The sequence below is a fragment of the Sceloporus occidentalis genome, unplaced genomic scaffold, assembly GCF_023333645.1.
Source record: "Sceloporus occidentalis isolate IW3139 unplaced genomic scaffold, rSceOcc1.0.p SCAF_7, whole genome shotgun sequence".
Lineage (NCBI taxonomy): Eukaryota > Metazoa > Chordata > Lepidosauria > Squamata > Phrynosomatidae > Sceloporus > Sceloporus occidentalis.
The window spans coordinates 88,635,190-88,657,081 of NW_028316987.1; the positions used below are offsets into that span (position 1 = coordinate 88,635,190).

A 21,892-nucleotide genomic window follows, 5' to 3' on the forward strand; every position below is an offset into this window, starting at 1 on the left:
AGTTAGAAGCTTTGCTAGAAACACAGATGTTATTGTGAAAGTGAAGGCTTTCATGGCCAGCATCCATAGTTTTTTTATGGGTTTTTCAGGCTATGTGGCCCTGACGTTTTGCCAGCATCTGTGGCTGGCATCTTTATTTTAAAGATGCCAGCCACAGATGCTGGAGAAATGTCAGGAATAAACTCTTCCAGAACATGGCCACATAGCCCGAAAAACCCACAAAAGTCTATAGATGTTATTGTTTTTCCATCAGTTGCTTTTGCCTTGTAAGGAAGCCTAGATTTACTGTATTTAAATCAGCTCTTTTTTCAAAGCTTAGAGAAAGTATTTTGAGGTTATTCACAATTTTGAGAGAGAAATTCAGTTGATTTACCCAGTGCAATCCAATGAACTTCATGACTGGGTGAAAGATACAAAAGCATCTCTCCCTTCAGTTCAGACCCGATACTCTTTTGACTGTGCTGATATTACATTTGCCCTTAATGTTCAAAGCACTCAGGCACATTATTAACAATCTTTATAATGGATGGGGAACTTTTGTTGGCTTTCTTATCAGACAATAATTTCCATCATATCTGACAATTGACCAGTCTAGCTGGAGCTGATGGGGGTTGGAATAACATCTGGAGAGCAATGTGTTCCCCACCCACTTGCTACAGGAATGCTATAAGTCTGCCCAGTAATATCTAGATTCTGCTTTCACTGAGAATAGGTGTCCAGGAATCTTTCCCTCAAATTCTTACTATTGTACCCAAAGAGGCAGATCAGATCAAATGCAAGCATTCATACATTTTGGGAAGAAACTTAATACACAGATTGTGGTATTTGTTTTTGTTGTGTGCTTTCCAGTCATTTCTGACTTATGCTAACCCTAATGTGACCCCATCCTGGGGTTACGGATATGGGAATACAGTATTAATATCGATACAACCACCCTCAAAACCTTCTAGTACTTTAACTTTTAACTTAATGCCACTGATAGGAATTTAGCCAGAAATAGTAATGCTACTGGATCCCCCCCCCCCCCCCCATGACAGCAGAAATTTGGATAGGACTAGGAATATAAACCTGGTAGGTTTGCCAGTAGAGGAACAGCTTATATCTTTGTTCCCTGTGGTCTCTCTAGGAAGATAATATGTTTTTGTAAATATAATGAAACGTGTATCTGTAGTAAGGTAGCCCTCACAAGTTGTTACTGTCAAGGTAGCTTGGCTCAGAATTGAAAGTTTCTATGTAAATTAATTTAGGAAATTTAGTAATTACTATTAATTACTAAATACTACTGTTTCCACTTATATATGGTAACAGTAGATTGCAAATAAGGGAACTCCTACTACTGGGAACACACAGACTGACTTTACTGCTGGCTTTTAAAAAAGCAAATGCAGTGGCATTACACTGAATTTAGGTCTTATTCTTGCTTTCAGGAATGGATTATATCAGTTTTATAATCTAGTTTAGTGTGCAAGAATGGAAATATCTTGTGGAGATAGAGGCAGAAGATGATTCTACTGGAATGATTGATTCAGTGATTCCCAAACCTTGATCCTCCAGATGTTTTGGACTTCAATATACAGAAGTCCCGACTGTTGGCCAAGCTGGCTGGAGCTTCAACACCTGAAGAACCAAAATTTGGAAATCACTGGATTAAATGAATTAACTCCCACTAAAACATTAGAAAGCATAATTGTATACTTTAATGTTAGGAAGCTGTTTCCCCAAATATGGATAGGTTTGTACAGGATCTGCTTGATAGTTCTGAGGGAGGTTTGTCCACATTGAGGAAGAGTGTTTTTATACTTCTGAAAGTATGTTGGTTAGTTCAACATTGCAAGTCCTTACAAAGGGGAGGAAAGCAGGAAGGTCAGGATCATCAGCTTGATGGCATCTCTGTGGTTTAGAAAGAAGAGACAATAATCACATTATTTCAATGCACTCTGCATGGCATTGGCTACCTTTGAATATGACTTGGAAACTGCAGCTAATCAAAATGCAGTGACTAGACGGCTGACCAAAATGTCATACAAGCACCACTTAATACTAGTTTTAAATGAATTGAGCTGGCTGCCAGAATGCTTTGGTATAAATTCAAGGTGCTGGCACTAAATGGCTTGGAAGCATGATACGTGAATGAGTGTATCTCCCTAAATATGTGTGCTCAAAGTTTGAGATCTGCTGCCATCCCCTTTGTCCCTATCGGTTAGTGCAAAATCCTGTTGGAGGACATGGAAGAAGGCCTTCTCTACTATGGCACCCCAATTGTAGCACACACCCCCCCTCTTAGAGAGGCCTGATTGACACCTACATTGCAGTCATTTAAGGACCAAGTGAAAACATGGTTGCTTACAAAAGGCCTAACTGGTTTATATAGACTTACAAATGTGCATGGTTTTAAACAAATTTAAAGTATTTTCCTTGGTTTTACTCTGCTTTTAATTTCTTAAAGGGTTTGGTATATGTTTAGCCTTCTAATTTTTTAAAATGTTTACATTATTTTAAACTGATTGTCTTGTTCTATTGTACGCTGGTCTGGCATCTTTGGGCAGAGGGTGGAATATTTTAATAAACAAAATAATGCCTGCATTCCACGTTCATAATTTAGAAGGTTAATTAAAGGTTTAGGGTTCCTTCTCGAGGGTTGTGAAAGGTATTAAGTCATAACCGCTCCTAAAGACATGAGGCTGATGCACTTCAGAGTTACCATCAGTAACTTTCTAGATGTCTGATGTGTGTGTGTTTGTGCATAATGCATCTTAGCTCAGACTTTAGATAATTAATTCTTTGCCCTGCCACGCCCTGAAATCCCATTAGTCTGCTCTTTAGTTCAGGTCTTGCCTCTTTTGCATTGGAGGAAGCCATTAACATGTCATCTGCAAGAAGGCTTCTGAGATGATCCCTTCCATTTATCATGAGTCTCCTCTCCCCCCCCCCCCCCCACTTTGTTTTGCTGAAGCTGGTCTTAACTGCAGTTGTGAACCTCAAAAGCAAAAGTGAATATCCTTGTCTGGTGCTTTTTTAAAGCTTTGTTGTTTGGGGTACTGCTCTGTTTGTCTAGGTTGCTGCCACTGACATTAAATATGGTTTTCTGAAAGTGTAGTTTCCTCCACAGTCTAATTCTGAAGGCTTTTTTCAGCCTCTCAAAATAAATGAATGGCATCTAGAAAGATTGCATCCAGAAAGAGGAAGGGATAATGCCATTACTTAATAATAATAAAAGAGCATTTTTGTATGGGTATGTCTCTCTCTCTGTAGTAGCTATAAATCAATTGGGGGGGGGTGTTATTGTGTAAATGCCTCCAGTGTGTTTTTTTTATTGTTGTCCAAGTTACCCAAAACTGGGTTTTGAGCAGAAATTTAAAACAAGAACTGTGTGCTTGAAGAGAAAGGGGCATATCAGAACTCATCAGAAAATTAGGATAGATGCCTCAAAATTATTGACAAGTGGAAGAACCCAGTTTCAGTTCAAAAGGTCAAATTTCCAAAGGGAAGATGCTTCCTGAAACAAAAAAGAGGGCCTGTCACCATGCCCAATTGATAGCTTTGTTAAGTGTGGCTGGGCTGGTTGCCAGATGAGCCTCCTTCGGCTTTGAGATCTTTCAGGCCTACTACTGTAATGGGCACACCTGGTAGAGATACGAGAGAGGTTTTCATGGTGGATGCCCCTAGGTTTTAGAATTCCTTTCCTAGGAAACCTAGTATGGCCCCTACATCATTGTATGTTCCTTGGAAGGAAAATATTTTTTTGTTCTCTGACAGAATTTTGAGAACTATCATTGGACTTGCCACCTGCAGATTTCAGTATCCACAGATGGCAAGCCCATGTTGTCCCCAATGGCGGCACATGCACATGGCCAGTTAAGATTAATATATTTAAGAAGACTGTTTCTCTGTATGTTTTCTGAAATATGCAAGCATCCTGTATGTTTTCTGAACTATCCCTTGGGTTTACTTTCAGAAAATCAAAACTGTATTTAGGGAATAGATATGGCAAGCTGTCACCACCCTGTTTTTCAAAATGATGCAACTGTAATGTTCAGGAGATGGACTTAATTTTCCAAATTTGAATTTGTACCATAGGGCGTGCACCCTGGATTGTACAAATAACTGGCAAACATGGCCCAATTCAGATACTCCTCCTTCATTCATATTGGAATCAACTTACTGGGAACTTCTTTTTTGATGGATTGGCTTAGGGACAGCGCCTCCTGTGATGTCTGCTGCCAGGGTGGTTTAGCACACAGTCTCTTATTAATTACAGTTTGATTTATTTGGTCACGCTAAACTAATTTTGAGGAATTTGTAGTTGAAAGATTGTGAGACAGTCCTTTTTATTAAGAAAGTTGATTGACTGTGGTATTTACACTTTGGATCAGTTGGTTGGTTGAGACCTAGAATTTTTGCCACTTTCAGTATTGCAATCTACTTAGTTGCACTTGTATGCACTATGACAGTATTTATAATTGCAAAGCTTTCTTGTGTTTTATATATGGACTATCATCTCTGAGTGCCTCAGCTACCCCTACTGTGTTGGAAACATTAACCATATCATCAGAGAAAGTGAAACCAACAAGTCTAGTTTATAAATGTTTGTTTGTAAGCACTACATTTGATGTTGATGAAGTGAATAGTTGAATGGAACAGAGTTAGCTAGTCCGGAGCAAATAATCTGTTCTAGCTACAATATCTAAAATCTCTTTAGACCTAAAACTATGTTTGGTCAAGCAAAAATTGATGTATTTATTTATTTTCCCAGCAGGTGGATACAATTATGCCTTTCTAGAAAGAAACTGTCTGCTTCAGCTAAAAGTTGGCAGTGTAATGCAGATAATATTTCCTTGTGGCATACGATGTGGGTGTTTCTAGTGGTGATTCCTGTCTGTTGGATGTGTTAAAACGTATTAATTTTGTAGCACATAAATCTTTCGGCATTTGTCGATGCATATGTTCCTTAAAATATACTCCTATTATATAGCATTTAACTGAGAGTCATTGTTGTTGGATCCTTTGTGCTTTACTGTTACAAAAAGACAGAGTTCAAGGCTATAAAGATCAACCATACATCATCTATCTTGCAATGATCAGAAGATCTTATTGCTTTAGCTTTGCATGAATGTGTATTTCATAGATGTTAACTTCAAAAAAAAAATTGGAAATATGGTCAGCTTTCATCAATGTATGTGTAATGTAAATAATAATAATAATAATAACAACAACTGTATTTATACCCCGCTTTTTTGTAGCAACAATCAAAGTGGCTTACATCAGTTCAGTATACAATACATAGTAACATATATCAAATCGCCATCTCCCCCAAAAAACAAGATTAAACACATTAAAGTTAAAATTAATCTATTAAAATAACAATAACAATAATTAACAAAAGGATTGAGCGGTACATAATATGTGATGGGAATTACTCTTGCTCATATTGCATGTACTTTTTTTCTTTTCTTTATTTCCTTTCTGTTTCTCTTTTTTCATAATCATACTTTTAAAAATTATATATATTTTAATTTGTAGGTCACTTTGAGTCTTGATTTCTTTGGAAGAAGGTGGAATATGAATAAAGTTAATAATAATAATAAGCTTCATTGGGTAATGCTGTGATGCTTAATTTTGGACTAAAGTGAAACACCAGAGTGTTTTTTGTGGACTGTGTCACTTGAGTGCACAGTAACTTGGTATTTTCAAATAAAATGTAATTAGCCTCTTTGTATATCCTGTGTTATGTAGTATAAAAAGTGAAATTTTAAAATCTGAATTTTAAAAAAACCAGACAGCAATTACATATGTACGTATCTCTGCAGCGGTCTTCTTAGTGGGTGTGCAGGATGTGTAGATATTTGCACCATTCTGCACTAAACAGGATGGCTATGTTTCAATAAAAATTATCTTCTCAACATGGCTAATTAATATATATTGCATACAGTTGTCAGTAATAGAATTCCTATCTGGTCCATTCTATCAGATTTATTTAGGACTTTAGACTTAATATAGTTGTTCACTGGAGAAGAATATAGTCTGTTATTATTGTTGTGTGCCTTCAAGTCATTTCCAACTTATGGCAACCATAAGGCAAAAGAATAAGGGTCTTTTCCTGGCACGTTTCTTCAGAAGAGGTTTGCCATTGCTATCCTCTGAGGCAAGGTCTCCCAGTGGGTTGACATAGCCGAGCTGGGATTCGAACCATGGTTTCCAGAGTTGAAATCCAATTCCCAACCCACTACACCATGCTGGCTCTCGAATATACGTGGCCAATGGTATCAACGTCACACCAACAAAACCAGGAGAATCAGAAATTTTATCTCTCTCTCTTTCCTAAGCTAGACCAAACTATTCTGCACTAAATCCAAGCAAATATAGACTTTACAGTATCATATTGCTTGGATTTTGTGTAGAATGGTTTCGTCACCCTAGTGCAGCTTAGAGAAGAGAGCAATATAACATTTCTGATTCTCTTGGTGATGTTGATGTGGCTTTGATACCATCGACCGTGTTAATTTTCTTGATCAGGTCTTTGGGAAACACTGAACTTCATTTCCAGTCCTGCCCTCATCCCCCTCTCCCAAGGGTGGTGGTCAGCTTCAGAAAGTGATGTTTAGTGTTTATTGTGTAGCCAGTTCAGAGCTTTATTCTGTCTGAGATACTGTTCAGTATGTATGTAAAGCAGCCAAGCAAGGTTCTCTGGAGATTTGGAATAAATAGTTTAAGGACACTAATGAAACTGATTTCTGTATAGCAAGTTCATCAAATCCAGGTAAAGTTGTTAAATGCTGAATCAGTAGCCAGATTCTCACTGGGATACTGAGTGAGCATAAAAATAGTTTTGTGAGCAGTTCGGTTTTGTCAGAGGCTATATAAGAGCAATTGAGAATGAAGCCAATCATTCTCCAAGCATGTGCAAGCCCTCTCTCAAACCTTTGACTCAATTTGTGGAAATTAATTGACCATTGCATAATAGGTGAGTTCAAAGCCATGTTGCACAGTTAACTGTGCAGTTGTGAAATCCATTTTAACTATGCTGGCATATACTTTCACAGTATGTTAAAAATGTGTAGGATCTTGGACATTAGTGTGATCAGGAATGACATGGAAAAATGCAATCAAAGTTCAGTCCAAACATGATGTGAGAACAGAGCTTGAAGTTAGCTTGTTGTCATTTCATTTCATAGTGATTTCACCTGACTGTTTAGAATTACCCCTTTAATACTGACATTAAAAATATGCTTTATTGAATTGACCCAGAATTTCTTAGGATGAGTGCCTTTCATTGTGTCACAGTCAGTAAAACAGAAAGGATGGCTACCTCAGAAGAATAAATGTTAGAACTGGAGGGAAAATGTCACAGAGCTCTGTTGTTAAGTAGACTAATCTGTGTGATTTCTTTGAGAAAGACAACACAAAGGAGAGAAGGGAGAGAGAATTTTCTTGAGCCCAAGTCAGATAGCTGTGTTTGTAGAGCCAAAGGACAGTTAAATGTAAGAAAGGAAAAAAGAAAGAAGAAAAATGTAAGCCCTGGAAAGTCATGGCTGTGGGAAGGAATAATCTGTTTGTTTAGTGCAGCGGACCCCAAACTGTGCCCTTTAAGAGATTTTAGATTTCAGCTCCCAGAAGCCTCAGCCATATTGGCCAATGGTCTGGGATTCTGGTAGCTTAGGTCCAAGATACCTTAGAGAGCATAGTTTGGAGACCACTGGTAGTGGGAGACTAAGGACCTAAAGCCACCAGGGACCTTTAAGAATGTTTCCCATGGGCTTGTATGGAAATAAAGTGTTTGGAGTCATTCAGGTCTGAGGGATTGTGGATAGAGGTTCATTATGCTTCTGTGGAATAACATTATGTTCTGAACAAGTTTCTATTGTATTTTGTGGTATAATATACAATCATAGAATATCTTTGGGCCTTTTCAGAAAGTCCTACTGTTTGTAAGAACTTTTAGGCTGAAAGATAGGTGCCTTCCCCCCACAAGCCTATATGAAAAGAAAGTGAAATCTTTATGGTGCAGGAGAGTGCACTGTCTTCAGCAATTTCACCTTCACTAGTGATCATATTCTGGACCAGGGTGTGCATTATTGTATGGTATCTATAAATACCTAAATAAATAAATAAATAAATAAATAAATAAATAAATAAATAATTTGGAGTGAGCTATAATGAAGCTCTTTGTAGTTCTTTAGCATCACGTACAGCTCGGCTCTTGGAAAGTGAAATATTTTCCCATTCTGCTTTTTATCCACCTCTCTTCCTTCTTACTCTTGTTTTAATTGTACAGTTAGGGCAAGATAGATATGAAGAGGAATAGGCTTGTTACATACTTGATCATGAAAACTGCAGAAGCCACCAATTATATTCAAGATCTTTGGCGCCTGCATGCAAAACATGTGCCCTGCTCCTGATTTTTACAGACCACATTTATGGATTGAGATTGGGGAAGCAGAAAGGATGGAGTGAATATGGTGTGCAGAAAAATATTCTGTATATGCTCAGACACTCAAATTTCAGATTAAGACTTCTCCACTCTAGATTGACCAATCTTTGTAACTATCCACATAGCACTGTACTTGAAATAGATCACTCGTTATTAATCTAGTTTACAGGTGCAATACCAGGTGTTGATTATTACCTTTAAAGCCCTTCATGGCTCGGGCCTGAGTTACCTGCGGGAGCGCTTCTCCCTACATAATTCGCCCCACACTCTCAGAACATCTGGGAAGTTCTTACTAGAATATTATAATAGCAGGTTATTGACAACTACACATATGGCATTCACTGCCGCGGCCCCAAGATTATGGAATGACCTACCGGAAGAGATCCGTCTCAGTACTACCTTAGAGACCTTTAAGAAGGCACTCAAAACGGATCTCTCCCGGTGGGCTTATCCACTGAATTCCATATAAAAAGATTATGACGACTGTTCTTCCTTGACTCTGATTGTTGGCTAATTGACGAATTGTAATTTTAAGAAAGCTAATTGTGGAACTCTTGGTAAATTTAGTGTTGGTATTTTATTGTTGTATTGATTGTAAATTGTACTAAGTGTCTTTTAAGGTTGTAATCCTGCCTCGATCTGTGGGAGAGAAGGTATAAATAAACTATATTATTATTATTATTATTATTATTTGACGAGTAAGTGAAATTGGTAGGATAGAAAAAAAGAGGAATAAAGGTGAATGACAAACTGAGTTGAAGAGGTTATAAGAAGAGATCCCATGCTTTGGGGCAATCATCCCCAAACTGATAGTTTCCAGATGTGCTTAGACTCTCAACATTCTCAGACAACAAACTATTAGGCACTTTGTAGTCCATGTGGGTAAAAATTCTAGGTTGGAGGAAGGTATCTTTGAAGGAGCTATTGACAAAATGTGCCATCCCTAAGGCCAACAGTGACAGCCTCCATGCCATTCTTTGTAAATCCTATGGCATTGACCAATGCTAACAATTAACAGGAAGTTAAACCATTTTTATTATTAGTGTTTATGCTAGTTAATAAACTTTCCAATTTCTAATATTTAGCCTTATTAAATTAGTATGTAGAGAGAGCTTGTAGCACCTTTGAGACTAACTGAAATAAAGAAGCTGGCAGCATGAGCTTTCGTAGACTTCAGTCTACTTTCTCAGATGCATACGTTAGATGTGACCTTATCTTTGGGGACTCAAGTGTCCTCTGTAGCTTGAATAAATAACGTTGGATGTGCTAGCTGTGATCCCTCCAAGACAAAGAGATCCTGGCTACAGTATTTCATGTGATAATGTCTTCATTAAGATATTGTGATATGTTGTTTCTTGTGCTTCTTAAAAGGTTGCTTAAAAACAATAGTACAGTAGAGGTAAAAGATGGCATAATTCTCAGTAGGGACCTAAACAGTACTATCGTGACAGTTTTGAAACAGTTAAATCTCTTCCTTGCTTTTTCCCCAAACACTGTTAAAAGTGGTGGTCTGAACCCCTAAATCATTAATTGTTTGCGTTAAGAACTAAAAAAGATTACTTAGGAATCAGTCAAACTTACTTTTTTTGCACTGAGAGATTTGCATCTGTCAATCTATTCAAAATTGATTCACTGTTCCCACTACTTTTTAAGGCAGTGAATCTCTCCATGGCACTTTAATCCAGTTTGAAGTTCCCATTTGTCACCATTGCAGATCAAAATGGAGGCACCTCCATTTCCTGAATGGTTGCTGCACGATCCAAAAAGATCCAATAGCACATTCACACTATTGGAGATGCAGATCATTGTGGTTCTTAAAAAAAGAACCGCTAAGGGATCTAGTGCCAAATGCATTGGTTTAAATGGGCTTTTCTGTCCCCCCCTCCCCTCCCCCCCGCAAACTGCAACAAGTACAATAGGTGCAAGTCTGAACCACAGGGAAATAACCCGGTTTCCAAACTGAGTTGTTTTGTAGTGTGAATGAGCTCTAATTCACTATGATCCTTCTTCGCTTTTAAGAGTTAATTGCATGGACCTGCTCCGTTTTCAACTGCCATCTCAAGTAACTTGGGCTGTAGTTGGAGACAGGACCCTTTCAACCTCCTCTGAACTCTGTTCCCACAGCTGCTCACTTAGCACCACCTCTCCTTTTTCTTTTATGGCAGGTAAAAATTATTTTATTTCCGCAGGCCTTTTATATATTTTGGTCTTTGGGCATTTTCAGCCTGTTCTCTTCTGTCTTTTATTATGCTGCTTGTACCTATCTGTTATAGTTTGCTTGTCTTGTTGTATTTTTTCCTTTAATTTATAAATCATTCAGTGCTGTGTCTGATGAGTTGCTTATAACTAGTAAATAATAATAATAATAATAATAATAATAATAATAATAATAATAATAATAATTGAAGTGTTTGTCCAAGTAGGACATCACTGATTCACCATCCAGAACAATTGTTTTATACCTCCCTTTCAATAATTTAAGTCATTCAGCAATTGTGTTGCATAATTATATTGTGTTACAGAATACTGTACCATTTTTTCAGCATGTTGAATATATTAGAGCCAAATTAAATCAAAGTATAAATATATTCTTCTATTTTGTAATTTTCCTCTAATGGATCTATTTTAAACCTGTGCAGTAGCTGGAAGGTCTTTTGTAGTAAATGCAAAAGAGGAAAATTGCATGAAAACACCAGATGTGGGTATGTTCTTTATTGAAAAGAAGTAATTATATTCAATTAGTTCAAACCTGTGATTTTGCTAATGCTAAATGTATTCTTCAAAAAAAATTTAGGGGGAGACACAGTTAAGAAATCAGCAGTGTGACACATTTTAAATATGTGTGTATTTAGTTCCTTACATATTAATATATGCACTATAGCATATAAATATAAAAGTTTGTGTAGTCTGTGAAATAAACAGACAGAAAATATTTGAATGTAATTGAGTGGTTTTCTTGAGAAGGTAGTACAGTTGGCCCTCCATATTCACAAATTCTGCATTCATGGATTCATCTTTCCATGGCAGGAAAGTTTGTTTTTCTAAAACCCAGAAACCAAACCTGGATTTTGCCGTTTTATAGAAGGGGCACCATTTTACTATGCCACTGCATATAATGGACTGGAGAATTTGGATTTTGATATCCATAGGGGTTCCTGGGAGCAAATCCCAGTACATACCAAGGGTCCAGTGTGTGTGTGTGTGTGTGTGTGTGTGTGTGTGTGTGTATAACAATTTAGAATAATTGGACATTGTGCTTTAAAAATTCTATTATAAGTTTTGTCAATGCCTTCTTTCTCTAGTATGACTGATGCACATAAGTCCTGATTTTTTATTTTTATTTAGGTATTTATATATAATGATACAATTACGAGTAATATATATATATAGATTTTCATCAGTATGCCTTCTGAAGCATTTGCCCACCCCTGATTTAAATCAGTGAATAAATTTTAAAACTTTTTGATTCACCAAGTTAGAAACATTTGTTTGTTGTATTAAATGAAGAAAGCAAATAAGGCAGATTATAGTAGCATATCCCAGTCTTCTTGTAGTATATTCCATTCTCTGGACTAACTCCTCTCAAAAGCCTGGCTTTTAAAACTTCTAAACTGCAGCTAATTTTGTTTTCTTCAACATTTTAATAATAGTGTGATTGACAGTTTTGTGGTAAGGCTATTTCTGCTATATTATTATCATTTCTATTTTTATATTTCTTAGGCCTCGAAGTAGAGGAAAACCTGCAGTGGAGGATGAAGACAGCATGGATGGGTTGGAAGCAGCAGAAACAGAAAACACTGTGGAAACTGGTAAGGGCACATTTAGTGGCAGTTCTTTCTCTTCATTATATGTGACAGTTCTCAAGTAATTACATAGGCCCCATACAGACAGGCCAAAATAAAGCTGCTTCACATCACTTTGGAGGTATGCTCTTTAAATGATGCATGCATCCTAAGAGTCTGGAAGCTGCGCCAAAGCTGCACTCCAGTCCTTAGGATTCGATCGTGGCTTTGGTATGGTTTCCAAACTTAGGACGCATGCATCATTGAAACAGCATACTTCCAAAGTCACTCGAAGCAGCTTTATTTTGGCCTGTCTGTATGGGACTGTAGACATGCTTTAAAGTTCTGTTTTAAAGAGAAGTTTTAACTGACTTAAACAAACCCGAAGAATGATAGTCAAAGGATGAGTAAGTTGCTAAATCCAAATTTTACACTTTAATGTAAACTACTTTTTATTATGTGTGTCAGTCTTAAGAATCCAGGTATGTACTTTTCTTTTTTGCCTTCAGTGCTTGTACAAGGCTGAATATGGGCACATTTCTAGAACATGTGCAGAACCCAAAATAAATGCCTCTGCATTTTCTGGTGAACATGGTTTAAGTACATGCACAAGATGGAATAATACCTTAGATATTCTTTATATTTAGCACTATCTTTTGGCTACTGGAAAATAACTGCCCATTCTGGCTTTCAGATTCTTAGTGGAAGGAGTCCCTTTTTGGTTAATTACTATTCCCCACTAACTAGGCCAGTGGAGTGCCTTTTTATATTTATAAGGTTTTATTTCTCAATCCTTTCCCCCATGTACTGTAGGGAGTGAGATTTTAGAGCTGTTCTGTCTGTGAAGGTTTCTCCCACCCCAGGAGTCTTTCTCTAGGCAGGTTGTATAATGTTTTCTTGAGTAACTTGACAGATTTTTAGTATTTCAGCAATCTGCCTGCTTTCAAACAAACAAAAATTCACAGTCTGTCTGCCTGTACACTTTCATTTTTATTGTAAAGTGCAGCAAACTGCACTGTCACATTCAGCAGCAGTTCTCACTAACTGTGGATGTCAGATATTGATGATGCGCAATTGCACCTGTCCTTGGTAACACAGAGCTGAAGCACACATCCGGTAAAGTGCAGCCAGAGGCAGTTCTGCCCAAGATTGGGCTGGGACCGTGGTAACAGCTCCCGAAGTATGCTGCCTCTGCAGTCCCAAACCAGCATCACCAGGAGCCGGATTATATCCGCTACTTTTTAATCCAGTCCAAAGGACTGGATTGTGGCCGCCATCTGAACAAGATTCCCCCACAGTGGCTGGAAACTGCCTTATTTTGCCCACAGGCCACAGTCTTCAAGTCATCAAATCCATAGGAGGATTGCAATGGACTCTAAGCTGCCCTATGGCTTTTTCAGTCCTATGCGCATAGGGACTCGTTTACTTGCACATAGCACCTACTTTTACACGTGCCAAATAGCATGGTATACTCTCTGCAGTTCAGTAAATGGACACAATATGACCACCTTTTTGTCTAAGCAGATTATCTCTTGACTGGTGTATTAACCTGTGCTTCTGGCTACAATAAGAGTAACGCCAACTTAACTCTGATTGGATTCATTTGTTGTCTTATATTGTCTCTAAGACTAGCATATTACTAGTCATGACTGTGCACTGTATCTGTATCCTTTTGCCTTCACAATTTTTCCATCCATATTTATGTATAAAAATAATTTCCCTGTAATTCCCCACAAACTTCATTTAGCTAGTTAAGGAGTATTTACCTGATGAAGGAGTGTTAAGCTTGTAAGTACCATATGGTTTTGTTTGTGCTATACATAATTATACACTTTCAAAACTATGCACTGTTTGATGGATGAAATTTAAGACCTGTGAAGATATAACTTAGTTGTTGCTTAGTGACAGTTAAGGGATAGGAAACAGGCTGTGAGAGCATGTGCTAACCCAGGGGTCAGCAACCTCCGGCCCGCGGGCCGGATGCGGCCCGCTGAGGCCTGCCGACCAGCCCCTGGCTTCTGTTGCCGCCGCCGCCGCCGCCCGTCACGGCTTTTCGCTGCTCTGGGCGCCACCATTTTGGGTGGCAAAATGTCAGTGAAGTCTCGCGCGACCTTCCCCGCCATTTTGGGCGAAAAAATGGCGGCGCCCATAGTAGCCTCTGGGGCTATGGGCGCTGCCATTTTTTCGCCCAAAATGGCGGCGAAGTCTCGCGCGACCTTGGGGAAGGTCGCATGAGACTTTGCTGCAATTTTGCCGTCCAAAATGGTGGTGCCCAGAGCGGCGAAAAGCTGCGACGGGCGGCCGCAGCAGCAGCGGCGGGCCTCTAGGAGGCCCGCTGCCGTCTCTGGGGCCCTCCAGGAGGGCTCCGAGGGCGGAAGGGGGCCTCTGGGGGGCCCTTTGGCGTTGCTGGAACCCCCCCAGGAGGGCTCCAAGGGTGGCAGGGGGCCTCTGGGGGGGCCTTTGCCATCGCTGGGGCCCTCCAGGAGGGCTCCGAGGGCGGAAGGGGGCCTCTGGGGGGCCCTTTGGCGTTGCTGGAGCCCCCCAGGAGGGCTCCAAGGGTGGCAGGGGGCCTCTGGGGGGGCCTTTGCCGTCGCTGGGGCCCTCCAGGAGGGCTCCGAGGGCGGCAGGGGGCCTCTGGGAGGCCCCTTGCCGTCGCTGGGGCCCTCCATGAGGGCTCCGACGGCGGCAGGGAGCCTCTGCGAGGCCCGGTGCCGTCGCTGGGGCCCTCCAGGGGGCCCTCCAGCGCTGGCGGCCCCCACCAGCTTTTTTGCCGGTCTCTGACGGGGCCTGGGGCCCCGTCAGGGGCCAGCAAAGATGGGGAGGCCTGGCCCCCGGAGGGTGGAAGCTCCGCCCCCGGCATGCGGCCCCGCCCCTGGAGGGTGGAAGCTCCACCCCCGGCACGCGGCCCCGCTCCGGAGGGTGGAAGCTCCACCCCCGGCTTCGCCCCCCCAGTCGCCTGAGGGACAGCAACCTGGCCCCCGGCTCAAAAAGGTTGCCTACCCCTGTGCTAACCCATCTTTCAAGTACAAATTCGCTACTCGTATCAGTTCGACTAAAAGTTAATGTGCTACCACGAACAATTATGAGTGTTAACTAAGATTTCTGTTCCACAGTTTCAAAACTTTAACCCTGGGTTGAAATTGTAGTTAACCTCAAACTTGTTTTATCATTTATATAATATTTAATACATTTAAATACATTTATCATCCACTCCTCTGCCTAATAGGCATGTGAGACATTAATCAACATAAATCTCACCTCCGTTTACATTCAGCGGAAAATGCATTGAGTATTGGGGGGGGGAAGGGATCTGCTCTGGACCACCCCGCTCCAAACACACACACCCCAGATACTAAAATCCGTGGGACCTCAAGTCCCATTGTCCCCAATGGCAGTGTGTGCACATGGCAACACTGCCATTGGAGACAGTGGGATGGGGGCTTACCTGAAATCCCATTGTTCCTAATGGTGACATGGCCGAGTGCACATGCTGCCATTGGGGACAATGGAGGTTGTCTCTAATGGCGGCGTAGCCACATGCACACACAACCATTGGGGACAGTGCAGGCTTGCCGTCCACAGATGCTTAAGTCCACATGGCAAGTCTGCAGATAACAAGGCCCCATTGTACATGGCGACCCTGCATATATGACATCTCCAAGATCTGTCCTTCACTGCTCTGATTATGGTAGGTCCTGCAAGTTCAGGCTCATGACCTCCCTAATTCAGTTTAGCGATTTGGTGTGAGGGCTTCTTTTTTCTACTGCCTTCTCCCTTTACTAGTATTATTGTATTTTTTCATGAGTCATGCCTTCTCATGATATGGTCAAAGTATAGCCATAAAGATATTACTACAGTGGGTCCTTGGTATACGCAGGGGATCCGTTCCGGACTCCCCCGCGTATGCCAAAATCCACGTATGCTCAAGCCCTATTCTGTCCCCCTCCTCTTCTCCCCCTCCCTCCCTCCCTCCTACCTACCTATAACCTACCTACATTCCCTCCCTCCCACCCTCCCTCCCTCCATACCTGGGTCGCCGTGCCACCGCCGCCGCGTTCTCGCTGCTGCCGCATGCCGCTGCAGCAAAATCTGGGTGCTGCTCCTGGAGGCCAAGAGACCTCCAGGCTGCACCCGGCCCTTTCATGGTGGCAGCGGCGGTGAGGAGGACGAAGGTTGACCTTGTCCTCCTCGCCGCCGCCGCTGCTGCTGTAAAAGGCCCGGATGCAGCCTAGAGGTCTCTTGGCCTCCAGGAGCAGCACCCAGCCGTTTTGTGGTGGCGGAAGCCAAGGCCGCGAGGGAGAAGAGCATTGGGAACAACTTCCAGGTTTGCCATGCACGTATGCTCAAATCCGCGCATCGCAAATCCACGTATAAGGAGGGCCGACTGTATTTCAGATATGAGCCTTTTTTTAAGATTATGAGTCTTGTTACGTGATACCACTGTAATCTTTAAAGTATATTGAAGTAGATGCAGTCTTGATAATACTTAGGCTAGGATACATTTATAGTGTAGCTTATACAGTGGGCACTACAACTGTTTGCAGAATGGTAAATTTTCTCCCCACCTAACCTAAAGGCCCCAGATCCCAATTGATTTTGGAAGCTATTTATTTATTTATATATTTGTGGTATTTATACCCCGCCCTTGAGCCCGAAAGGCTATCAGAGCGGTTTACAATTACTGTTTTTCATTAGACAGTTCCCTGCCCTCAGGTTTACAATCTGAAAGACACAACACAAAAGGAGAAGGGAATGGTGGTGGGAAAGGGGATGAGGTCCAGTGGTTATTCTCTCCCTCTGAGGCCTGGACCAAGGCAGATGGGCTGGAGGGAGGGCTCTTCTTCTTCAGGCTAGCCCTGGTGGAGCTGGGCAGGGTCAGCCCTGGTAAGTACTTGGATGGGAGACCATCAACAAACACCAGGTGTTGTGGGCTACATTTCAGAAGAAGGAATTGGCAAAACTACCTCTGAGTATTCCTTACCTAAGAAAATCCTATGAAATTCATGGAGAGAACATTGAGAGAATATTGCTTTATTTTATCACAGTAATGGTGTGTGATTCCACAGGTTTATATTTTATTCCCCGTGAAATTTTACTTCAATGTACTGTTATCCTGGATTGGAACTTGGAGGGTTTATGTCCTTGTATGCCTGTTTGAATTCAGAAGGGGGCACTAGGGGTTATTGCTTTGCCCTTTGACATTTATGCTTTCCAGAGTTCTGTTTCACCCCCCATTCTATTTCCATACATCTACTGGGAATGGTTATTCAAAAGTGAAGGCAGTGGGAGTTACTAATATATGAATGACATACAGCTCTAACTCTCTTTTTCATCGAATCCTGAACCATTGTATGGACCTGAGATTAAACTGAATGAAGGCCAGTAATCTTAAATTGTATCCACGCAAGATGGATATACTCTAATGCATTGTTTTTAGATACTCAGGTCTGTGGTATTGTGCCTGCCTTAGATGTTGGCTTAGAGTTGCTTTCTATTTGCTTAGACCAGTGGTGCTAATTGTTCAACCAATGGACCACAAGTACCTCCCCAGGAGCAGTTTTACCTTCTACATTCATTTCCCATCCACTGAAAATACCCCTTTTAAAATATTAGAGCATTTCCCACCCCATAATGCACATACTGGAGGCTTCCAGAAATGGTGGTTTAGTTTTGGAAACCTGCTACCACCACAGACCTGCAAGCCTGCTGCTGAATCTGGAAGTTATAAACAGAAATTATTTTTGGTTGTGATTTTTGGCTGATTTTACAGCTCAAAATGATGAATTGCGGCCTACTATGGAGTTGAAAATTGGCCTCTACCCTCACTGCAGTTGCCCAGCCCTGGGATAGAGAGAGCTTTGTGGCAATTTTCCATGTTCTGTTTGCCTCCTATTTGGATTACTGCAATGTGTGGTTACCTTTGTAAACAGACACTTTAGGTGGCCCCAAATTGATTAATGAGGTTATTACTGGAATTGATAGATATGTAATCTTATTAAACAATTTTTTTGTTATCTATACGCAAATTCTTTGTCATCTATTCTAGTGCATTTTTGGGCTCACTTCAAAGTACTGTTGTTAAAGTGCATTGTGGCTAAGTTATCTGAAAGAGTACATTTTTCCACATTTACCTACCCAGTCTTTATTATCTTTATCAGAGACTCTTCTCTGGGTTGTCATTTGTGGTGTGCCTCTGTTATGGAGTGCCTTCTCCTGTGTTATGGTTTTTTAAATGGTAAATAAAGACCTTCCTATTCTATCAGGCCTTTAGCTGGATTATATATATATATATATATATATATATATATATATATATATATATATGGATTTTGGCACTAATAGACTTTTCAATTGCTTATTTTATAGTAATAGTGTGCTGTCTTGTGTTGTTTTTATACTGGATTTTGTTGATTTTGTGCATGTTTTATTGATATGCACTGCTAATTCTAAAAAAAATGATTAAATTTTATTTTTTGTTTAACCATTCTAAGGACTAGATTGGCTGAAAGTATTATAATGCCATAAATATCTTTTGAGTTTAGTATTTGTTTTAGATTTTAATCATCTATTTAGATTATTTTCCACTGTATTGTAATAGGTATTCAAAATAGCATTCAAAATAGAACAAGGAATAAAATAAATTTGCAACTGCTTTCTTTTGCTATAAATATTGTCAGTAGTGTTATGAACATTCTCTGTTACGATTCATGTTCTTGTTTGTTTGTCCAGAATCTGCTAGCATTGTCTCTCCATATTATACAGTGGGATCTCGGTGTCCGCGGGGGAACCATCCTAGACCCCATCCTCCGTGGATACACAGGATCTCAAGTCCTTTTGTCCCCAATGGTGGCAGGTGAAGTCCCATTATTCCTAATGCATGTGCCACCACTTGAGACAACAGGGGCTGTCCTAATGGTGGTGCAGCCATGTGCATGCACCACCGTTTGAGACAATGGGGGCTTGCCATCCACCGATGCATAAATCTATGGATGGCTAGTCCGCAGATGATGAGGTCCCACTGTAGCAATTTGTAGTGTACATACCTGAATATCAATATTATAATATTGCATGAAAGGCTTAAAACCTACTATCTGATAAGCATATTGTAGTACAGTGGACCCTTGTTATATGCTGGGGTTTCGTTCCAAGATCCCCTGTAGATAACAAAATCCATGGATGCTCAAGTCCCATTAAATATAATGACATAGCAAAATGGTGTCCCTTATAAAAATTGGAAAATGAAAGTTGGATATTTGAAATTTATACTTTTTTGAACATTTTCACACCGTGGATGCTTGAATCCATGTATAAAAAATCTGTGTATAAGAAGGGCCGACTGTAATCAATACTATGTTGTGTATCTAATTTTGATCAGTCACATTTTTGTGATTGTCATATAATATTGTCTTTCTTAATACTGGTTTAGTAAAGAGTAGCCTTCATTCTGATGAAACTGGGAAGCTATTCTTTTCCTATATGTTGAGCTAAAGAAGCAGCCTTTGAGCTAGGTGCTGTTAACAGGCACCTTGGATGATGACTAGGTCATTTGAAGAGGCTGTTGGTGTCTTTTCATTAAGGGAACTCAATACAATTTCCATTGGTCATGGAATGGAGAATAAGCCTGTTTTCCAGATTTATAAATAATAGCCACAGTTTAAACATATATTTTTGCAGTCTCATTTTGCTTCCTATTATTGTATTTTACTTTTATAGTGACACTATAACTTGTAGTGGCACTATAAGTGGCACCAAGAAACCATGATTATCTCTTGCATTTTGTTCTTGGTAGATCTTTAGACTCATTCCTCAAATAATTGTGATGTGAATGCTGATGTGTCTCACCTTGTTTCCATCCCCCAAAGAGATAGAGCATTCAGATCAGTCTGATAGGCTTACCAATGGCCATGAATATTTAGATCCCTCCATCCTGTGAAACATGGCATGCAAGATATAGGGCTTTTTCTATCTTCTGCTATATTATAGAATGTCTTTAAAAAAAAAAGCCCAATTGCTCTTTTGATTCATGCAGCTGAGAAAAGCAAAAACATGTTGGTTTAATGTTTTTCTGGTTTATTTTTGAAGCTTCTGTAGTTTTGACTGCTTCTCCAGAAGTCCCCCTCCCCTTTGTCATTTTATAATGTCAAACTCCTTCTGTTCATCCTGGGAGCAAAGTTGGATATAATACAGACTTACATACATATATAAAATTAATATGTAAAAAACAAGCACATGTTAACTTAAAAGTATGTTTTAAGTTAATCTTACATGTTTACTCTGGTAAATTGAGGACTAGTAAATGTTTTCTAATTTTCTAATTTAATTTAGCTAACTTGCTTTTCTGGCTTGAGGAAACTCAATCCTAAATCTTTCTGGAAAATCCTATTACAGTTACATTGGGATCCAGATAAATATTTCTATGCCAAAGATTCCATCTATTGAATATTTTCATTCAACAGCTTGAATAATAAATGTTTTCTTTCTCTGTATTTGGTATTATTTCAAGCAGTTTGTAATCTCTTTGCTCTAGAGCAGTTGCTGCCAGTAGTGTAGGCTCCTGTGTCACCTGAAGTCTTTATTTCAATCTTTATTTCTATGTTATTTTAAAAAAACTGATTAATGTTGTCAGTTACGTTGTATTTTTCAACCTGTAGTGAATACTTAAATAGTCACTGAAAACCCTTAAGGCACCCGATCCTATCTGATCTTGGAAGCCAAGCAGGGTCCGCCCTTGTTAGTACTTGGGTGGGAGACCGCCAATGAATACCAAGTGCTGTAGGCTATATTTCAGAGAAACGAACTGCCAAAAACATTTCTGAGTACTCTTTGCCTGAGAAAACTATGAAAAATTCACAGGGTTGCCATAAGTCAAGAGGCAACGTTAAGGTACACACACACACACACACACACACACACACACACACAGAGTGAGTATCTAGTTTTGCAATGGTCTCACAGATGTGGATTTGAGGAAGTGTGCTTCGCTATGTCTTTTTCTGGCCAAACCATTTCCATACAGCTACATCTGAACATAAACATGTGTCTGAACAAGACACATTAAAATTAAAATTTAAACAACTGTTACAGCAGAATTAAAAGTTCAAGCCCACTGACTGTTGTTTAATATTTTTGAATTTTTGTATTACAGATTGTTTTAGCTATATTGTTTTCACATATAGCACAAGCTGCTTTGGGATCCATAGCAAGATATTAAATAAATTCTTAACCCATAGAATTAAAATATCAGTAATACTGAGGGTGCACTTACACTGTAACATGGGTATCGTAATAGTGATTTTTGTGAAGCAAAGAGAAAAATACATAGAATAACATACTGTTGATATAGGTTCTTTTTAACACTTGAAAATGGAATATGTAATCAACTTACTCTCCCTCTCCAACAGAAATCAAGGAACAATCTCCAGAGGTGGAAGCCCAAGCTGAAGTTGGTGATGAGAAGAAGCTAACACAAACTCTTCAGAGCTTAGTGTCTGAAGAATCTGCAAGCCCTATTGCCTCTGTTGATGTTGAAGCAAATACCAGGTTAGAAAAGCAAATGCAGAGTTAGCGTTGTGAGAAGGGCTCAGACCTAAACAAAAAGTGCAGATGATGCTGGATCCTATTCCTTCTATGAAACATCATCCTGAGTTGTTAGCTGATATATAGTGGGCCCTTCACATTCATT

General features: G+C 39.9%; 1 protein-coding gene across 4 annotated transcripts in view; it reads left to right on the plus strand.

Moving 5' to 3' along the window:
• KMT2C (lysine methyltransferase 2C) overlaps window positions 1-21,892 on the plus strand; it is a 192,561-nt gene that overhangs the window by 41,535 nt on the left and 129,134 nt on the right. For all 4 annotated transcript variants that reach the window (XM_089533592.1, XM_089533593.1, XM_089533594.1 and 1 more), the window contains exons 2-3: window positions 12,149-12,237; window positions 21,612-21,750. In XM_089533592.1, coding sequence (XP_089389718.1) covers window positions 12,149-12,237; window positions 21,612-21,750 — 228 coding nt within the window. The remainder of the gene's footprint in view (window positions 1-12,148; window positions 12,238-21,611; window positions 21,751-21,892) is intronic.